This window comes from Alnus glutinosa, chromosome 6, assembly GCF_958979055.1.
Source record: "Alnus glutinosa chromosome 6, dhAlnGlut1.1, whole genome shotgun sequence".
Taxonomy (NCBI): Eukaryota; Viridiplantae; Streptophyta; class Magnoliopsida; order Fagales; family Betulaceae; genus Alnus; species Alnus glutinosa.
Window position 1 is genome coordinate 25,882,579 of NC_084891.1, and position 16,264 is coordinate 25,898,842.

At 39.1% G+C, this 16,264-nt stretch overlaps 2 protein-coding genes across 7 annotated transcripts in view; both read left to right on the top strand.

Annotated features, from left to right (window-relative positions):
* LOC133870294 (BEACH domain-containing protein B) overlaps positions 1-12,733 on the top strand; it is a 70,090-nt gene extending 57,357 nt beyond the window's left edge. For 5 of the 6 annotated variants that reach the window (XM_062307381.1, XM_062307382.1, XM_062307384.1 and 2 more), the window contains 5 exons: positions 4,233-4,358; positions 4,467-4,832; positions 4,941-5,172; positions 5,916-6,685; positions 11,953-12,733. In XM_062307381.1, coding sequence (XP_062163365.1) covers positions 4,233-4,358; positions 4,467-4,832; positions 4,941-5,172; positions 5,916-6,616 — 1,425 coding nt within the window. In that variant the 3' untranslated portion in view covers positions 6,617-6,685; positions 11,953-12,733. The remainder of the gene's footprint in view (positions 1-4,232; positions 4,359-4,466; positions 4,833-4,940; positions 5,173-5,915; positions 6,686-11,952) is intronic. The other variant, XM_062307385.1, reaches the window with a different exon arrangement.
* A 1,569-nt stretch (positions 12,734-14,302) lies between these two features.
* On the top strand, positions 14,303-15,858 carry LOC133871404 (UDP-glycosyltransferase 91C1). The gene has a single exon (XM_062308860.1). The coding sequence runs from the start codon at positions 14,383-14,385 to the stop codon at positions 15,787-15,789; it is 1,407 nt and encodes a 468-aa protein (XP_062164844.1). The 5' UTR covers positions 14,303-14,382; the 3' UTR covers positions 15,790-15,858.
* Positions 15,859-16,264: the final 406 nt, after the last annotated feature.

Genomic DNA, 16,264 nt, shown 5'->3' on the forward strand with positions numbered 1-16,264 from the left:
AGCTTGTCTACACCATCCCGCATCACTCTGAGTACAACAAATTGAAGAATGAGATAAAGACATCCACCTCCCAATCATGTGCCATTCTAGCAAAGCTTACGTTTTACTGAAATGAGTCACCAAAACACTCCAAAAGAGCCGCTACTGAAGCATCTTGTACATGGGCAATGCCATATAAGTCTGGAAAGGCTTCTTTAAGGGTTTTGCCCCCACAACACAGATCATCCCAAAATCTAACATTGACGTCATCTCCCACATCAAACCTAGTATGACTAGAATAGATCCTCCAACTCTTTTTGATATTCTTCCAAACCCCTACCCCATACGAACTAGTTGGCTCATTAGAACACCACTCACCCCACAAGCTGCCAAATTCGGAGTCCACCATGCCTTTCTCTCTCATGCCCATAGAGCCAAAGCCATTTTTCCAGAAGAGCACAGTTGAATTTCAACAATTTCTGAACACCCAACCCTCCTTTAGGTAGAATTTGATTCTTATTCCCCTTTATAACAAAAGAAGGTGCCCGGGAAGATTATGAATAAGAAAAATAAGTTTTTTTTTTTTTTTGATAAGCAAGAAAACTTTATTAAAGAAAGCGTAAGGCGCCCCTAAGTACACATGAAATATACACAGGAACAACCAAAACTAACCCGCAAAAACCCACAACACCAAGGCCCCAGAAAACAAAAAAAACCAAAAACAAACTATAAAAGGACTCAACTAAAAACAAGACTACCCACTACCCGCCAAGGCACAACAAGCCTACAACATGTGTGCCTTGCCTTTCCTATGCCTATGGGGATATTTTGCGTCATCGTAATTGATGGAGCTATGCAAATTCAAAAGCTTCATTTTTCCTTTAAACTTTTGGCGCGCAATCAACTGGAACTCCTCTTTCATGGCATCCCAAATAGCCATGGCCTCCTCCCCAAAACCCCATCCATCGCCCAATCTAAGGGCAAACCATCACAATAATTATCTTCTTCCTCCTCCTACACCACAATCTCCCCGTTATGATCAAAACTGATTGGCCAATTTCGGGATTGAGAGAAACCATTTAAGCAACCACTCGAAGGGGAGGAAGGACCTACCACCCCGCCATTGTTGACCTCCTGAGGCGACGCGGGAGGGATTGAAACTATTGGAGGATGGTTGAGAAACCCCTTCCGAAAAAGGCCCTGATTCACTGGCGTCTTTGACTTTTTAGCAATAAAGCATGAGCTTTGATCTCGAAAGGACTTTAAGAACAATAATAATAATAATAATAATAAATAAATAAAATAAAATAAAATAAAAACCAAGAAACAGCCTTCACCTGAAAAACTCTTGATCAGCTGCTTCCCAAAAATCCTGTATCCTGATTTTCTCTCAAGAAATGCTTTCTTGGCCTTTAACTCTTATCTTCCATAAACTGTAATCAACCTACGAACTCAAACCCTTTCTAAAATTCCAAACCCTAAAAATCCACATTTTTCCCTTTTCCACCACATAATCTGTTGTAATCTTCAAATGCGCCCTACACCAAGAAGCTTTAGAGAGAGATTTTTTCCTCCCTGAATTTTGAGACCTGTTACAAATATTCTATGGCAAAGTTTTCATGGTCTTTGCTTGATTCTCAATCATCTAAAAACATTCTCTATTAGCACAGGACATTTTCGATAAAATCCATGGTTTACTCTAAAAACAACCATCATGTGCATATGAAACAACTGTATACTTAAAAGCATATAAAACAGCTAAATGTGTCTGTCTGTTTGTGTGGAAAAGTCTGCGTAAGAGAATGTCTAGTAGACTCTATAACGTGGATTCCTCTACTAGGGAGCCATATCCATGTTGGATACCAGTCTTCTGGGATGCTTCCCCCATCATACCCAACACTTCATAAATGTACCTGAATCTGAAGAATAAAAATGTTTACTTCAGAAACCTTTCCAATAGTAGTTGAGATGCTTCTGCATGAATTTTTAACACACCTTGTATGTTAGGATGGGACTTTTCTTAAGAGGAGAAAAGAAATAATTGCACTTAAAAGATTAAGGGTTTATGGCATATATTTTGACTAATATATAGATTAGGAATGCATAAATTACATTATTATAGTCGCAGTCATGGAATTTTATTTTTAATAAATAATGTCATTAAAGAGCGCAAAGGGACGCAACTCTAGTACACATGAAATATATATATTTTTTTTTTGATAAGTAAGAATACTTTATTAAAGAAAGCGTAAGGCGCCCCTAAGTACACAGGAAGTATACACAAGAACAACCAAAGCTAACCCACTAAAACCCAATAGAACCAACAAAACCCGAACCCCTCGAAAACGAAGAAAAACCCCAAAACAAACTATAGTAGAAACCAACTAAGAACAAAACAACCCACCACCCACCCACCAAAGCACACAAACCTACATCATGTGTGCCTTGCCTTTCCTACTCCTAGAAGGAACTTTAGCATCACCATAATTGATGGAGCTATGCAAATTTAGTAGCTCCCTTTTTCCTTTAGACTTTTGGCGCACAATCATCTTCTCCCGCTGAAAACCTTCTTCCATTGCTTCCCTAATTGCCAAGGCCTCCTCCCCTAAAGCCCCTTCCAATGCCCAATCCAAGGGCGATCCATCCCAATAGTCATCTTCCTCCTTCTCCCAAACTACAATCTCCCCGTTGTGATCAAAACCGAAGAATCCAATTCTCTCAACGGAGCAAGGAGAGATGCAGCCACTTGAATGAGAGGAAGGTCGTACCACCCCGACCTCCTTGTCCTCCCGCAGCAAAACGGGAGGGACTGGAACACTCGGAGGAAGATTAAGAAATCCCTTCCTAAACAGACCATTTTTCGCTGGAAATACTGTCTTCTTTTTCGCACGAGCCTCTCCACCCGTAACCTTAAGAAGAACAGGTTCTGCGGACAGCTTTAAGGCTTCCAACGAGTCAGCAAGAAACCCATCATTCCAGACCACTGAACGCCCTGCCCTGAGCTCCCTAGCCCTCCTGAAGTATTGCTGAAATGGTCGACTAGGCAGCAAGGGGGAAGGGGAAGAACAAATCTTCTTCCCCAACTCAGAAGCCCTTGAAAGTGAAGGAACAGAAGAGACGGAGAGTTCTGCACCACACAGAAGCCCAGTCGACGCCGGAGGAGCAACCAAAGTCGCCGGCGACGGCGTCTTCACAGTCGGCGGAGGTGGGAAGACAAACAAAGGAATCGACTTAACCAGAGACGGCCCACCCCCAGATCGATCTTTGCACAAGGGAACCCCAACGGGAGACTCCGACGGATTGAGATCGCACGGCCCAGAGGAAGCCACCAGCGTCGTCTCCGGCGAGAAGCTCGACGTCCGTAAGGAATTAGGTTTACACAAGAAGCGACCCAAACGCAATCCCTTTCAACTCCGTCCGATTCTAGCAAGCCGGCCCAGAATCATCTTTGCAGCCCGGCCCAAATCCAAGTTGAAACCTATGACCCGCTTACTCTACGTGCGCAACTTTGAAATTTCAAATTTCAAACTCGCATGTGGAAACAAGGTATTACCCATCGAAAGGTGAGGCTGGTCCTTACCCAACAGATCAAACGAAGGAGACTCCAAGGTAGAACAGTCCAATGCCGACCTCCGATCTGCATCTATTACCCTCAGTGCCGGAAGGAGTTCAAGCTCACACACTGGCGTAACCAATCTCCCTGACAAACGACCCCCCACGAAAGGCGCCTTCTTCACGCCAGCGGCCGAGCCTGCCTTCAACACCTCCTTTATAGAAGAGCAAGAAATTAAAAACTCTGCAAACGTAACATGACTTGGGCTATGATGAGCTGAGACCCTTACAAATAAAGTATTAAGCACATTTCAACGCAACTCCAACACGGAATTGAAATAATTATAACTAGCATTCCTGCTGTTTCGGATCTCAATATTTGAAGAGATATTGAATTGCATAACCCTATAATTGAAGCTGGAGAATAGAAGGAGCTCTGCTCCACACATGATGACTTCAAAAAACTATGGCTATGATAATGGTCTTTACTGAGATTTATTGTTTTATATTCTTTCTTTTTTGCCTAAACTTGTGAGTTGAGATAAGTACTCATTAAGCGGGGTTTAAAATTTTAAACAAATCGCTTATTATACTTAAAATTCTTACAAGTTTTTACACCCTGTCAATTGTATCCATTTGTGGCTTTGTCTAATTCTATTTTACCTCCCAAAATAAAATCTAATTTCATATTATTTGCACAGGGCTCACCCGAAGAATTTATAAATAGAAATCGAGAGGCTCTTGAAAGTGAATATGTTAGCTCAAATCTCCACCACTGGATAGATTTGGTGTTTGGTTACAAGCAGAGAGGAAAACCAGCGGTGGAGGTACTGGCAGATAATTGAAATTGGTGTTTTTTCAATCCATGCAAATTATGAGTTGGTTGATATGCATCTTTCGTAATTTACTTTCTTTACAAATAAATTAAATTACAGGCAGCAAATATCTTTTACTACCTGACTTATGAAGGTGCCGTTGATCTGGACAACATGGAAGATGATTTTCAAAGAGCAGCAATTGAAGACCAAATTGCAAATTTTGGCCAGACACCAATCCAGATTTTCCGTAAAAAACATCCTAGACGAGGGCCACCAATTCCAATTGCTCATCCTTTGTACTTTGCACCTGGTTCTATTAATTTGAGTTCCATTGTTAGTAGTTGTCCACCATCTGCTGTACTTTATGTTGGCATATTGGACTCGAACATTGTACTTGTGAACCAGGGGCTCACCTTGTCAGTTAAGATGTGGTTGACGACCCAACTACAAGCTGGTGGAAATTTTACCTTCTCTGGCTCGCAGGTTGGGTTTCAGTTATTTATTGAGATCTCTGGTGTGCTATCATAATGTATAAATTCACCTTTATGATTTTATGTATTTGTATTATAACTACTTGTCAAAGTTTTGCAGGATCCTTTCTTTGGAGTTGGTTCTGATATTCTTTCTCCTCGTAATATTGGGAGTTCTTTGGCTGAAAATTTTGAAGTCGGAGCACAGTGCTTTGCTATAATGCAGACACCATCAGAGAATTTTCTGATCTCAAGTGGCAATTGGGAAAACAGCTTTCAGGTTATATCCTTAAATGATGGCAGGATGGTGCAGAGCATCCGACAGCATAAGGATTTGGTCAGCTGTGTTGCAGGTATCTTTCATAAGTTGAAGATAGTTTAATTTACCCAAAACTACAGTTGTTGTAAGAAAAGGAAGTGTATGTCTATGCATGTAGCATTGTGTCTTTCTGGCTTTTATTGGGTAGTGTTTAGATAGCACAGCCGCTACCTGTAGAAAGACCAGAACTTTATTAGCACAGTAGTACAACTGTGTCAACATATGTTGTCCTTAGTAGAATCTCAATGTTATTTGTTTTACATCTGGCCCTCTATCTTCAAACAAAACCTTCCCTCTTTATATAGTAGCTCGATTTATGGACTTCCAAACAACAGATTACTTCCATCTCAACTGCAAAGCATAAGGTTCATCTTATTGGATCTTTTGAAAGATCAAGAGCTTAAAGTAGTAATGACTTTTATAAAAATATATTACTGTAGTGTCCTCATTGGGGTCATCATTTGTTGTTGCCACTGTGTTTGCTTTATATGTATGCATGTCAGCAACCTCTCATCCTGTTAAAAAAAAAAGCCTATATTAAAAACCAGGGGGGAAGAAGATATCGCTTAAAATGGAAAAATATAAATCAGGAGAGGAATTAGAAGCACAATCTCTTATAGCATAATGGTTGGTGAAACTGGAGATGCAGGACTATAAGCTCATGGGAGTGATGTGGAACTGCATTGAAATGCATGATCTTGTGTTCATCCTATATAAAGTTTGTTATTTACTGTAGAAGTGCTTCTTACCCATTGAAGATGAATTACACTATTGCAGTGACATCTGATGGAAGCATCCTTGCAACTGGAAGTTATGACACAACAGTCATGGTGTGGGAAGTTTTCCGTGGTAGAACCCCAGAAAAGAGAGTGCGTAACTCACATGCAGAGCTGCCCCGTAAGGGCTATGTCGTCGTTGAAACTCCCTTCCATATTCTTTGTGGGCACGATGATATTATTACATGCTTATATGTAAGTGTAGAGCTTGATATAGTTATCAGTGGTTCGAAAGATGGAACTTGTGTTTTCCATACCCTTAGGGAGGGAAGATATGTAAGATCTATACGTCATCCATCTGGAAGTGCATTGTCAAAGCTCGTTGCCTCTCGGCATGGGCGGATAGTGTTTTATGCGGATGATGATCTCAGTTTGCACCTTTATTCAATTAATGGAAAGCATCTGGCTGCATCTGAATCCAATGGACGCCTCAATTGTGTGGAAATGAGTGGTTGTGGTGAGTTTTTGGTTTGTGCCGGTGATCAAGGGCAGATAGTTTTACGCTCGATGAACTCACTGGAGATTATAAAAAGGTATAATGGAGTTGGAAAGATAATAACATCTCTAACAGTAGCCCCCGAAGAATGCTTCTTAGCTGGGACCAAAGATGGAAGCCTTCTTGTGTATTCTATTGAAAATCCTCAACTTCGCAAAGCTAACCTTCCTCGAAATGTGAAATCCAAAGTTTCTGTTACGGGATAGATCAAAAGTTAAAAGGACAGAAGTCAGGGAGCGTTAATGGCTGGGGCTAATCTATGATGTTAGTGCCAGGTAAACTGTTGTCATTAACCTTGTACTCTTTTCTAAGATAAGTTACTACAATCATCAAGGTTCTAATAAATTATATCTTTTCATATTTTTGTTATAGTGAATCACAATTATCTGAAATTATCCAATGGTAATAGTTTTGTTCGAAGCTTGCCTTACATAATTTGAGTTCATATACTGATCTCGAACACTTCTATAGAAGTTAGTTTATTATAATTTTATGGGATTTTTCCCAAAAAGTTATGAGTTTTACCCTCGTGTCAAATAAGGACATCAGTTTTTAATTTTGACATTTGAAGGTCCATGTTTTGGCCTTGTGACAAATAAGTCGTTCTGTCATATATTCTATTCAGTTTTTACTGGAATGCTTGTCAGCTATCATCATATTTATGTCAGACCAATAAAAACATACCACATGTATCTAGATTCAAAAAAGGTTGCAAAAAAAAATAGAGGGGTGGAGATCCACCCCCAACAGCCACCCTCCACCTCTGAGAGGGAGGCGGTGGAGGGTGGCTCCACCCCTATAGAAGGGGCAATGTGGTGGCTCCAACCCTGACCACCTTTGTGGGGGTGGAGAGATCCATTCCTGCACCTCTTCAGGTGTGGCTACACCCCATAAAGGTGTGCAGCTCCATCTCCACCCCTCTATGGGGGTGGATCTCCACCACTGTAGAGGTGAAGCGACCCCTACCGCTTGGAGCTACCCTCCACCACTCCCTCTTCGCGGGTGGATGGTGAGTGGCGGGAGGGTTGGATTTCCACTCCTTTTTTCTTTTTCCTCTCTCTCTCTCTCTCTGGTATAATTGCCTATGTGGCACAGTGACATGGATCTGGATACACATGGAACGCTATTATTGATCTGGCATGAATAGGATGAAAATTGGCTAGTCTTTTGTTAAAAACTGTTAGAAACTATGGTGGAAGGACCTTTTTGTCACAAGGTCAAAACTCAGTCCTTTAATTATCGAAAAAAAATTAAAAACTCAAGTCCTTATTTGTCACAAGAATTTTTTGGAAAATTCCCCTAATTTTATTCTCATTTGGTATATGTTTGTTGTAATATTTTGCACCTATTCCCAAATATATTTGTGGAAGGCCAGCAAATATTATGAATTTTTGGTGGCCAAGGTATATTGAATTGGTACTCCATGGCTGACTTAAATCCACATCTTGATTGAGAGTTCCATTACATTGTAGTTTTATAATGAGCATGATGTCTAGTTTAAATTATAATGTATGGAGTAATTATCTTTTTCCCCCATGAATTACCGGTCATTGTCGACCATAAGAAAGCATTCAACTACCATTTTCGTACCTTTAGCCTCCTTCCGTCAGGGAATCTCATTAAATTAGATGGAATCAACGATTTTTAAACGTTAAATTTTGTTTAAAGACAAAAATGCCCTTAAACAGTAAATTATAAAAAAAAAAAAAAAAAAAAAAAAAAAAAAAAAAATTAAACCTAATATATTTGAAAAGATTAAAAAAAGAAGAAGAAGAAGAAGAAGAAGAAAGGCAGCCCACCCCTTCGGGGAGGGGGGTTGGCCTGTGAGCCACCCACAGAGGTGGCTCCCACCACCCTAGAAAAAATCTGCACGGCCACCCTCAAAAAACCTGGGGTGACCGCGCGACCACCCTAGGTTCTAGGCTAGCTAACCTTTGGAGCCACCTCTGGGGGTGGCTCGCAGGCCACCCCCCTCCCCCTTAGTTTTCTTTTTTTTAATTATTATTATTTTATTTTATTTTTAAATTTGAGAGTATTTTTTGTAAATTTTGATTTTAAGTTAGGGTGTTTGAGTCTTTTCACGAACTTAATTGACGGAAGGAGAGTAAAGGTACGAAAATGGTAGTTGAATGCTCTCTTATGATCAAGGTGTCAGTTTGTGGTGGCATGTTGGCAATGACCGGTAGTTCATGGGGGGAAAAGGTAATTACCCCAATAATGTATTGTCATGCAGAAGCTATTATCTCTATGGATAATAATCTAAGGTATAACTTTTAGTTGAGAAAGAAGAAATGTAGAAGAGATATTTGGCAGAAGGAAAACTATTTTATTTCTTTGTGAGGTTCCATACTTTTACATAGCTTTAAATAGAAGAGAAATACACACGAGTATGGAAAGACATTAATAGCATATTACAATCTAAATAAAAGGAAATAAATCAAATCATAGGAAGTTTTCATCTTCAACACTCCCCCTCAAGCTGAGGCAAAGAAATCTCGCATGCCCAGCTTGCGTAAGGCTGAATGAAGAACAGTACTAGACACTTCATTTGTCAAAATATCTGCAAGTTGTTCCCTTGTCTTTACATATTGTTGTAGATTATACCCGCTCAGAGTTTTTATTTCTTTAATTAATTGTCGGTCAATTTCAACATGTTTGGTTCGATCGTGTTAGACTGGATTGTGAGCAATATTAATTGCAACTTTATTGTCACAATACAATCTCATATAATCCTTGGAGTCAAACCCCAGCTCTTTAAAGAGTATCTTCAACCATAACATTTCAAAGCCATGGCTCTAATTATGCTTCCATAGTGGATCTGGCAACCACTGATTGTTTCATACTATGTCATGTAACCAAGTTACTTCCCACAAATGTGGAATAACTTGTAATGGACTGCTAATCCATAATAGATTCAGCCCAATCTGCATTTGTATAGGCTTCTATTTGCAAGTGATCATGTCTAGAAAACACTAGTCCCTTCCCCGGTGAGGATTTTAAGTAGCAAGGAATTCGATGAACTACTTCTATATGGGGCTCACGTGGCGAATGTATAAATTGACTCACTAGACTAATAACATTTGTAATGTTGGGACGAGTGTGAGAAAGATAGATCAACAAGCCAATCATTGATAGCTTCCTTCATCCACCAGAGGATTCTCAGCACTTTCTCCTCCACGGGATTATCAATGGTTTTACATCTTAGCATTCTTGTTTTCTTGAGAAGATCAAGAAAATATTTTTGTTGGAAGATAAATATACCATGTTTTGACCTTGGTACCTCAATTCCTTATAAATACTTCAAATATCCCAAGTCTTTTATTCCAAATTTGTGTGCAAGAGATTTTTTTAACTTAGGTATCTCTTCGTCTTCATTTCCTATTACTATAATATCATCAACATACACAATTAGAACCGTTACTTGTCATTGAAATGAATGTTTGATGAAAAGTGTATGATCAAATCTTTGGATAGCCCAGGAAAATTGCTTAAACCATGCTCTCGGAAATTGTTTTAGACCATACAAAACCTTCTTTAGTTTGCACACTTTACCTATAGAAGATGAATCTGAATCTTCAAGTCCAAGAGGAACTTCCATATATACTTCTTCCTTTAAATCTCCATGAAGGAGTGCGTTTTTCACATCAAATTGGTGTAGAGGCCAATTCAAGTTTGTTGACACCGAAAGTATGACTTTAATTGAGTTCATCTTTGCTACTGGAGCAAATGTTTCCTCATAGTCAATGCCATAAGTTTGTGTAAAACATTTTGCAACTAGTTGGGTTTTGTATCATTCCACTAAACCATCGGCCTTATGCTTGACGGTAAACACCCACTTGCATCCAACTGTCTTCTTCCCATTAGGCAGTTCAACAAGATCATCACATGTATTATTTTTGTGTGGGGCTTTCATCTCTTCTTGCATCCTTGCCCTCCACTTTGGATCACTAAGTGCCTCTTGCAAATTTTTAAGAATAGACAGATGACAATTTAACTCATAGGTAATATGGGCTATGGATAATAAAACCGAGAAAATACAACAATTGGGCAGCCAAACAATCCTTATTTACTTAAAAGTAATGCTACATATTTCACTCTCATTTCACTGGACTAATATGACAGTGTCCATTAGCCCATTGATCAGCCTTTATTAAAAAGAAAAAAATTCAAAGGCTAATAGGCGTTGTCAGATTAGCCTAGTGGAGTGTGAGTGGGATGGGAGTTGAAGATTTAGAATGACTCTTTGCTTAAATAGGAGTTAGGGTCGCTGCTCTAAAAAGAAAATTACATAACTAGCCTTCATTAAAAAAATTGCAAATTTTTAGTCCTGCGACTAATCGCAATTTTTACTCTTGGGTTTCTCACCCGTAGCACCTCACTTGAGCGAAGGTCGAGTGAACTCTCGGGTGAAATTTTGTCGCAATGCACTAGATTTTCAACCTTCTATTGAAAGCCCATTTTGACCTAGTAAATGTTGAAATTGGAAAAATTTGTGAAATACAAATTGTAACCCTTTGAATCAGCTTTACAACATCACCAAGTTTTTTTTTTCATCTGGCTGTTTTACTGGCTTTTATTATTATCAATTTGCTGGATCAGGTTTTAGTGAACTGGTCTGAATCAAGCTCTCTGTGTGCTGAATATAATTCACTCTTATATGGGATGTTTGATCTTGTCTGTTGCTCTTTTAAGCAATTCACAAGATCCTTATAATTAGAATAAGTGACTATTTATAGGATATAGACTGGGAAATGTAATAGAACTAAACATATTCTTATATTTATGCTTTACCTAAAGTAAATTGTTCTGACTTCATAATTTTAGAAATTTCCAAACTGTTTCTTGCTGTTGGCACATCGACATTATGCTGAGTCTTTTGACCCCGTAATTGTGCTCAATCACTATTCAACATGATTTATGGTGCATTAGTATTCAGCTTTATGGTGGAAAAACTTTTAGTGGTCTCTAGAGCGATTCATGTTGACCTGGGTTTCTTTATGTTATTGTATGGTATTAGGGACTGGTTAATGTTTTACCTTGGGATACTAATGAGAACATTGCTTTTAATGTAATAGTCCTGTTTCTTGCTAAGCTTTTGAAGAAAGGTGCGTGCATGTAATGATTGCTACGTGTTTGGGATATAATCTTATGAGAATGCAAATCAAGTCCTGATTAGAGGTACTCTGTAAAATTCCTAAAATTAGGATGTGCCCGCAAGCCAACTCTGATGGCCATAAATGCTATTATTACTTACACATTTCTTTCTCCTTTGCTATCCCTGATATATGTAATGAAAATATTGACTCTGATCCATTTTCCCCTAAACATGTCCTGAGCTATATGTTAGATTCATTTCTTTCCTGTATTGAATGAAGTTCCCATGATGGCTATGGGAAAAGATTACATGTGTTATTTTGCTTGCTGCTTTCATTTTGAATATGTAACCATGATGTCTTGATTTGTTAAATTCCTTATAGAGTTTACCTTATTTTAATTTGTTTCTCTTTCTTTTCTTCTTTAAATTTTTTCCCTTCTCTTACAGGAGAGTCTACTAAATATCATAGAATGTTGAACCATTTCCACGAAATTTTGAGGTCTCAGACCGTCAAACTTTTTCCAATTGGGCAGGTCTTTGAGAATTGTTTGGTGTGAAGACATTGAAAGAATGCACACTATTCATCCAAGAAAAGAAAGGATGCGCACAATTTCATCAGCATTGCTAGAACAGTTTGGAAGTATATTCAACTTTTGCTTCACACTATGACATATACAGGATTCAGTAAGTTCCAACGTGAACTTTTCCTGAAACCATGAGATGGGGGAATGATGCCTTCTACAAATTCATTCATCCGTTCTTCTCCGTCCTAGAAAAAGGTCAGTCAGGAATCGGGTGTTAACACATACATGAACATTAAATTGATAGGTCAGAACAGAAATATTGTGTATTAGCAATAGCAGCATTTTCTCTCTTTTTCCTTGTTAAAATAGCAAGTATTTACCCGCCAAAACTTTGTATAGATGGGCTATGATGACTTATCCAGAACAAAACAAAAGGTGTATAGATAGGCTTCAATGCCTTCTAAAAAAGTAAAGGCATTTCCCCCCCCCCCCCCCCCCCCCCCCCACAACATCTTCCCTTAACATAGGATTTTGTGGTTGAGATTGGCTACTGGTTTACATCAGTTACTGATCATTAAGGTTTCATCAGAGCATTGTCTTTACAGCCGAGAGAGTGTCCAAATTTCAGTTTTCTCTTTTGGTTGTACCTGTCTCCTGTATGAATCTTAATTCCCTGATAAATGCTCTATAACCTCTTATAGCCATATGGGTCGTCAGAAATTGTACTTGCGTAGTTCCCTCTGTGAATTGTCCTAGCGACTTATGCAAGTACCAATAGTGGTTATTTAGTTTAACCAACGAATTACTTTATTGTCTCCTATTAATAGACATTAGACATGCATTGTTATTCTCTCTTCTGGATTTTTTTCTTTTTTTAAAAAAAAAGAAAGAAAAAAGAAAAAGTAATGGATACTGACGCTACTGCTCATAATTCTTTGGGAGTTTGTTGGATTTTATTATTTTGGGATAATTGCATCATTGGTCCCTGTGGTATGCTATAATTATTTTTCACTCCCTATGGTTTAAAAAGTTCATGGGAGGTCTTTGTGGTAAGCAATAATTGCAAATCGATTCTTAGCGTCAAATTCCGTTAAAATTTTTGACAGATTCTGTTAAATGCTACGCCAACGTCACGTCATACCAATAAGAATGTGACATGTGTCCATCTTAATAAAAAAAATTATTAAAAAATAAATAAATATACTTATTTTTAAAAAAAAAAATCAAATTCAAATTCAAAATCAAAAAATAAAATAAAAAAGCAAGGGGTGGCCTGGGGGTGGCCGCACACTACTCCCAGTGGCCTGGGGTGGCCTGGCGGCCACCCCCATAGGCTAGGGGTGGCCCAACCACCCTTTGCTTTTTTTTTTTTTTTTTTTTTTTATTGAATTTAAATTTAAATTTTTTTTAAAAAAATAAGTATATTTATTTATTTTTTAATAATTTTTTTTATTAAGATGGACATGTGTCGTATTCTTATTGGTCTAATGTGGCATTTAATAGAATCTGTCAAAAATTTTAATAGAATTTGACGTCAAGGATAGATTTGTAATTATTACTTATCGAAAGGACCTTTCATGAATTTTTTAAACCATAGGGAGTGAAAAATAATTATGGCATATCACATGGATCAATGGTGCAATTATCCCTTTCTTTCTTACAAGTTCAGTGGAATGACGGCCTGGGAAACCGACAAATGTGACTATAAACTACAATGATGTTGGTGTCTTGTATGAACAAAATGGAAGTGATTGTGGTGCAAAATTGTTTTGTTTTATATGGAAATTATTACTCATTCTTTTTTTAGTTTTTGGAAAGAGGGGGATGATCTTTTTAGTTTCTGGAAAGAGTGGGATGATCATTCCTCGCAATCAAAATATCATATATGCAAATGGAATACTCAATGATCTGTTTGCCATCTGTGAAGACCAAACTCCCATCCTACCTTTGAGAATTTTCCAAAGAAAAGCCCACCAACCCCCATTCAACCAGCAAGCTCAACCAACCCTACCTTATCTAATATGTATGGAACCAAAAAGAAAAGGCAGGAGGGAAGATGATGCATGCAATTTGGTCCCAAAAGCTGCCATGCCAGAATTGGGATAAGCGGCGGGTCCATCGTATAACGACCCTTGGTTGGAATACGCTCTGATAATCTGATTGCATGCTGACAACGAAAACTTTGAAAGCTCTTTATAATATAATATAAATATGTCAAGCCCAGCTTGCCATAGTTGACTATGACCTTTAAGTGCTGTATGTATATAACTATTGCCTTCCCTGCTCTTCTCCCTCTGCACTGCCTCACCCTGGGAGCATAGAAAACTCACTCTCACTCCCTTAGTACCTTTCCATGGAAAACGCTGACGTTTTGCATGTGGCCATGTTCCCGTGGTTAGCCACGGGCCATCTCATACCCTTCATGCACCTCTCCAAGTGCTTAGCCCAAAAGGGTCACACAGTTTCCTTCATCTCCACGCCGAGAAACATGGATAGACTTCCCAAAATACCCCCGCACCTTTCTCCTCTTATAAACCTCATACGCCTTCCCTTACCCCACGTCGACGGCCTACCAGCCCACGCCGAGTCCTCCGCCGACGTACCTTTCCACAAGCAACAGTTGCTGAAAAGGACCTTCGATTTGCTATATTCGCAAGTGGCCGCCTTCCTCGAAGACTCTAGACCGGATTGGATTGTATACGACTACGCCTCTCACTGGCTTCCTCAACTCGCGGCCCAGCTCGGTGTCTCACGCGCCTTCTTCTGCCTCTTCAACGCCGCCTTCATGTCCTTCCTAGGCCCGCCGGAGGCGTTGATCAACGGAGGTTCAAGATCGACGGCTGAGGATTTCACGATGGTTCCAAAGTGGGTACCGTTCCACTCTAACGTCGTGTATCGGCTTCATGAGATAGCGAAGAACGTAGAGAGCTTGAGTGAGAACTTATCGGGGACGCCTGATACGGTCCGGTTCGGGACTGTGGTTGCGGAGAGTGATGTCGTGGCTATTAGAACCAGCGCGGAGTTCGAACCGGACTGGTTCAATTTGCTGGTGGAGCTTTACCGAATACCGGTTGTTCCGGTTGGGTTTTTGCCTCCGGAATTGAGAGATGAAGAAGGAGAGAAGGATGGGAAATGGGTTTATATGAAACAATGGTTGGACAAACAGGGAGTAAACTCTGTAGTTTTTGTCGCATTCGGGACCGAGGTGTCTCTGACTCAAAAAGAAGTCAACGAGTTGGCTCTTGGGTTGGAACAGTCCCAGTTACCATTCTTTTGGGTGCTGAGGAACCAATCCGAGCCAACCCAAACCAAGTTTCCAATTGGATTCGAGGATCGGGTCAAGGGTCGTGGAATTGTTCACGATGGATGGGCTCCACAAGCAAAGATACTGAGTCACAACTCAATTGGGGGATTTCTAACTCACTGTGGTTGGAACTCGGTCATAGAAGCGCTTGGTTTTGGCCGAGTTTTGATTCTATTACCCTTTTTGAATGATCAAGGAATCAATGCGAGGTTGTTGCACGGGAAGAGACTTGGGGTGGAGGTTGCAAGGAATGAGCGAGATGGATCGTTCACTCGTGACTCAATTGCTGAGTCGGTGAGGATGGCAATGGTCTCCGACTTGGGTGAGTCATTGAGGGGCACAACAAAGGAAATGAAAGGGTTGTTTGGAGATAAGGATACAAATTATCATCTTGTTGATGGGTTTATACGTCTCCTTCGAGAGAATAGATTATCCCACACATATGGAAAAATATAAATTTACTCAGTACTATGTTTGGGTGTTCGATTTTTGAAATCAGAATTCAATTTTTATTTCGTGTGCGAATTTCGAAATTTAACTTTGTGTGATAAAATTATAAAAATTTGAATAAAATATGATTTATTTTTTAAAAAAGCAAACATTATAGTAAATAAAAAACGTTTTCTACTTGCATCCGAACAGTAATCTCACAATCTCAATTTACTTTCTCGGTCTAAATTGGACTTTTAACGTCTAAAGTATTTTCTCGTTTTTTATTTTACTCCCTCCAACCAATACCGTCTAAAACTGCTTACACATAGCATTAACGAGATAAATGCCACGTTGCTGAATATATATATATATATATATATATATTAGTTTACTAAAAGGAATAAAAGTAAAAAAAAAAAAAAAAAAAAAAAAAAAAAAAAAAAAAAAAGATTAGTCCCAAAAGGGGGTGGCTTATGCGGCTAAAACAAACATAAGGGTG

Bases quoted from the DNA above. Each gene is read 5' to 3' on its own strand.
- LOC133871404 (XM_062308860.1), top strand. From the start codon at position 14,383: ATGGAAAACGCTGACGTTTTGCATGTGGCCATGTTCCCGTGGTTAGCC.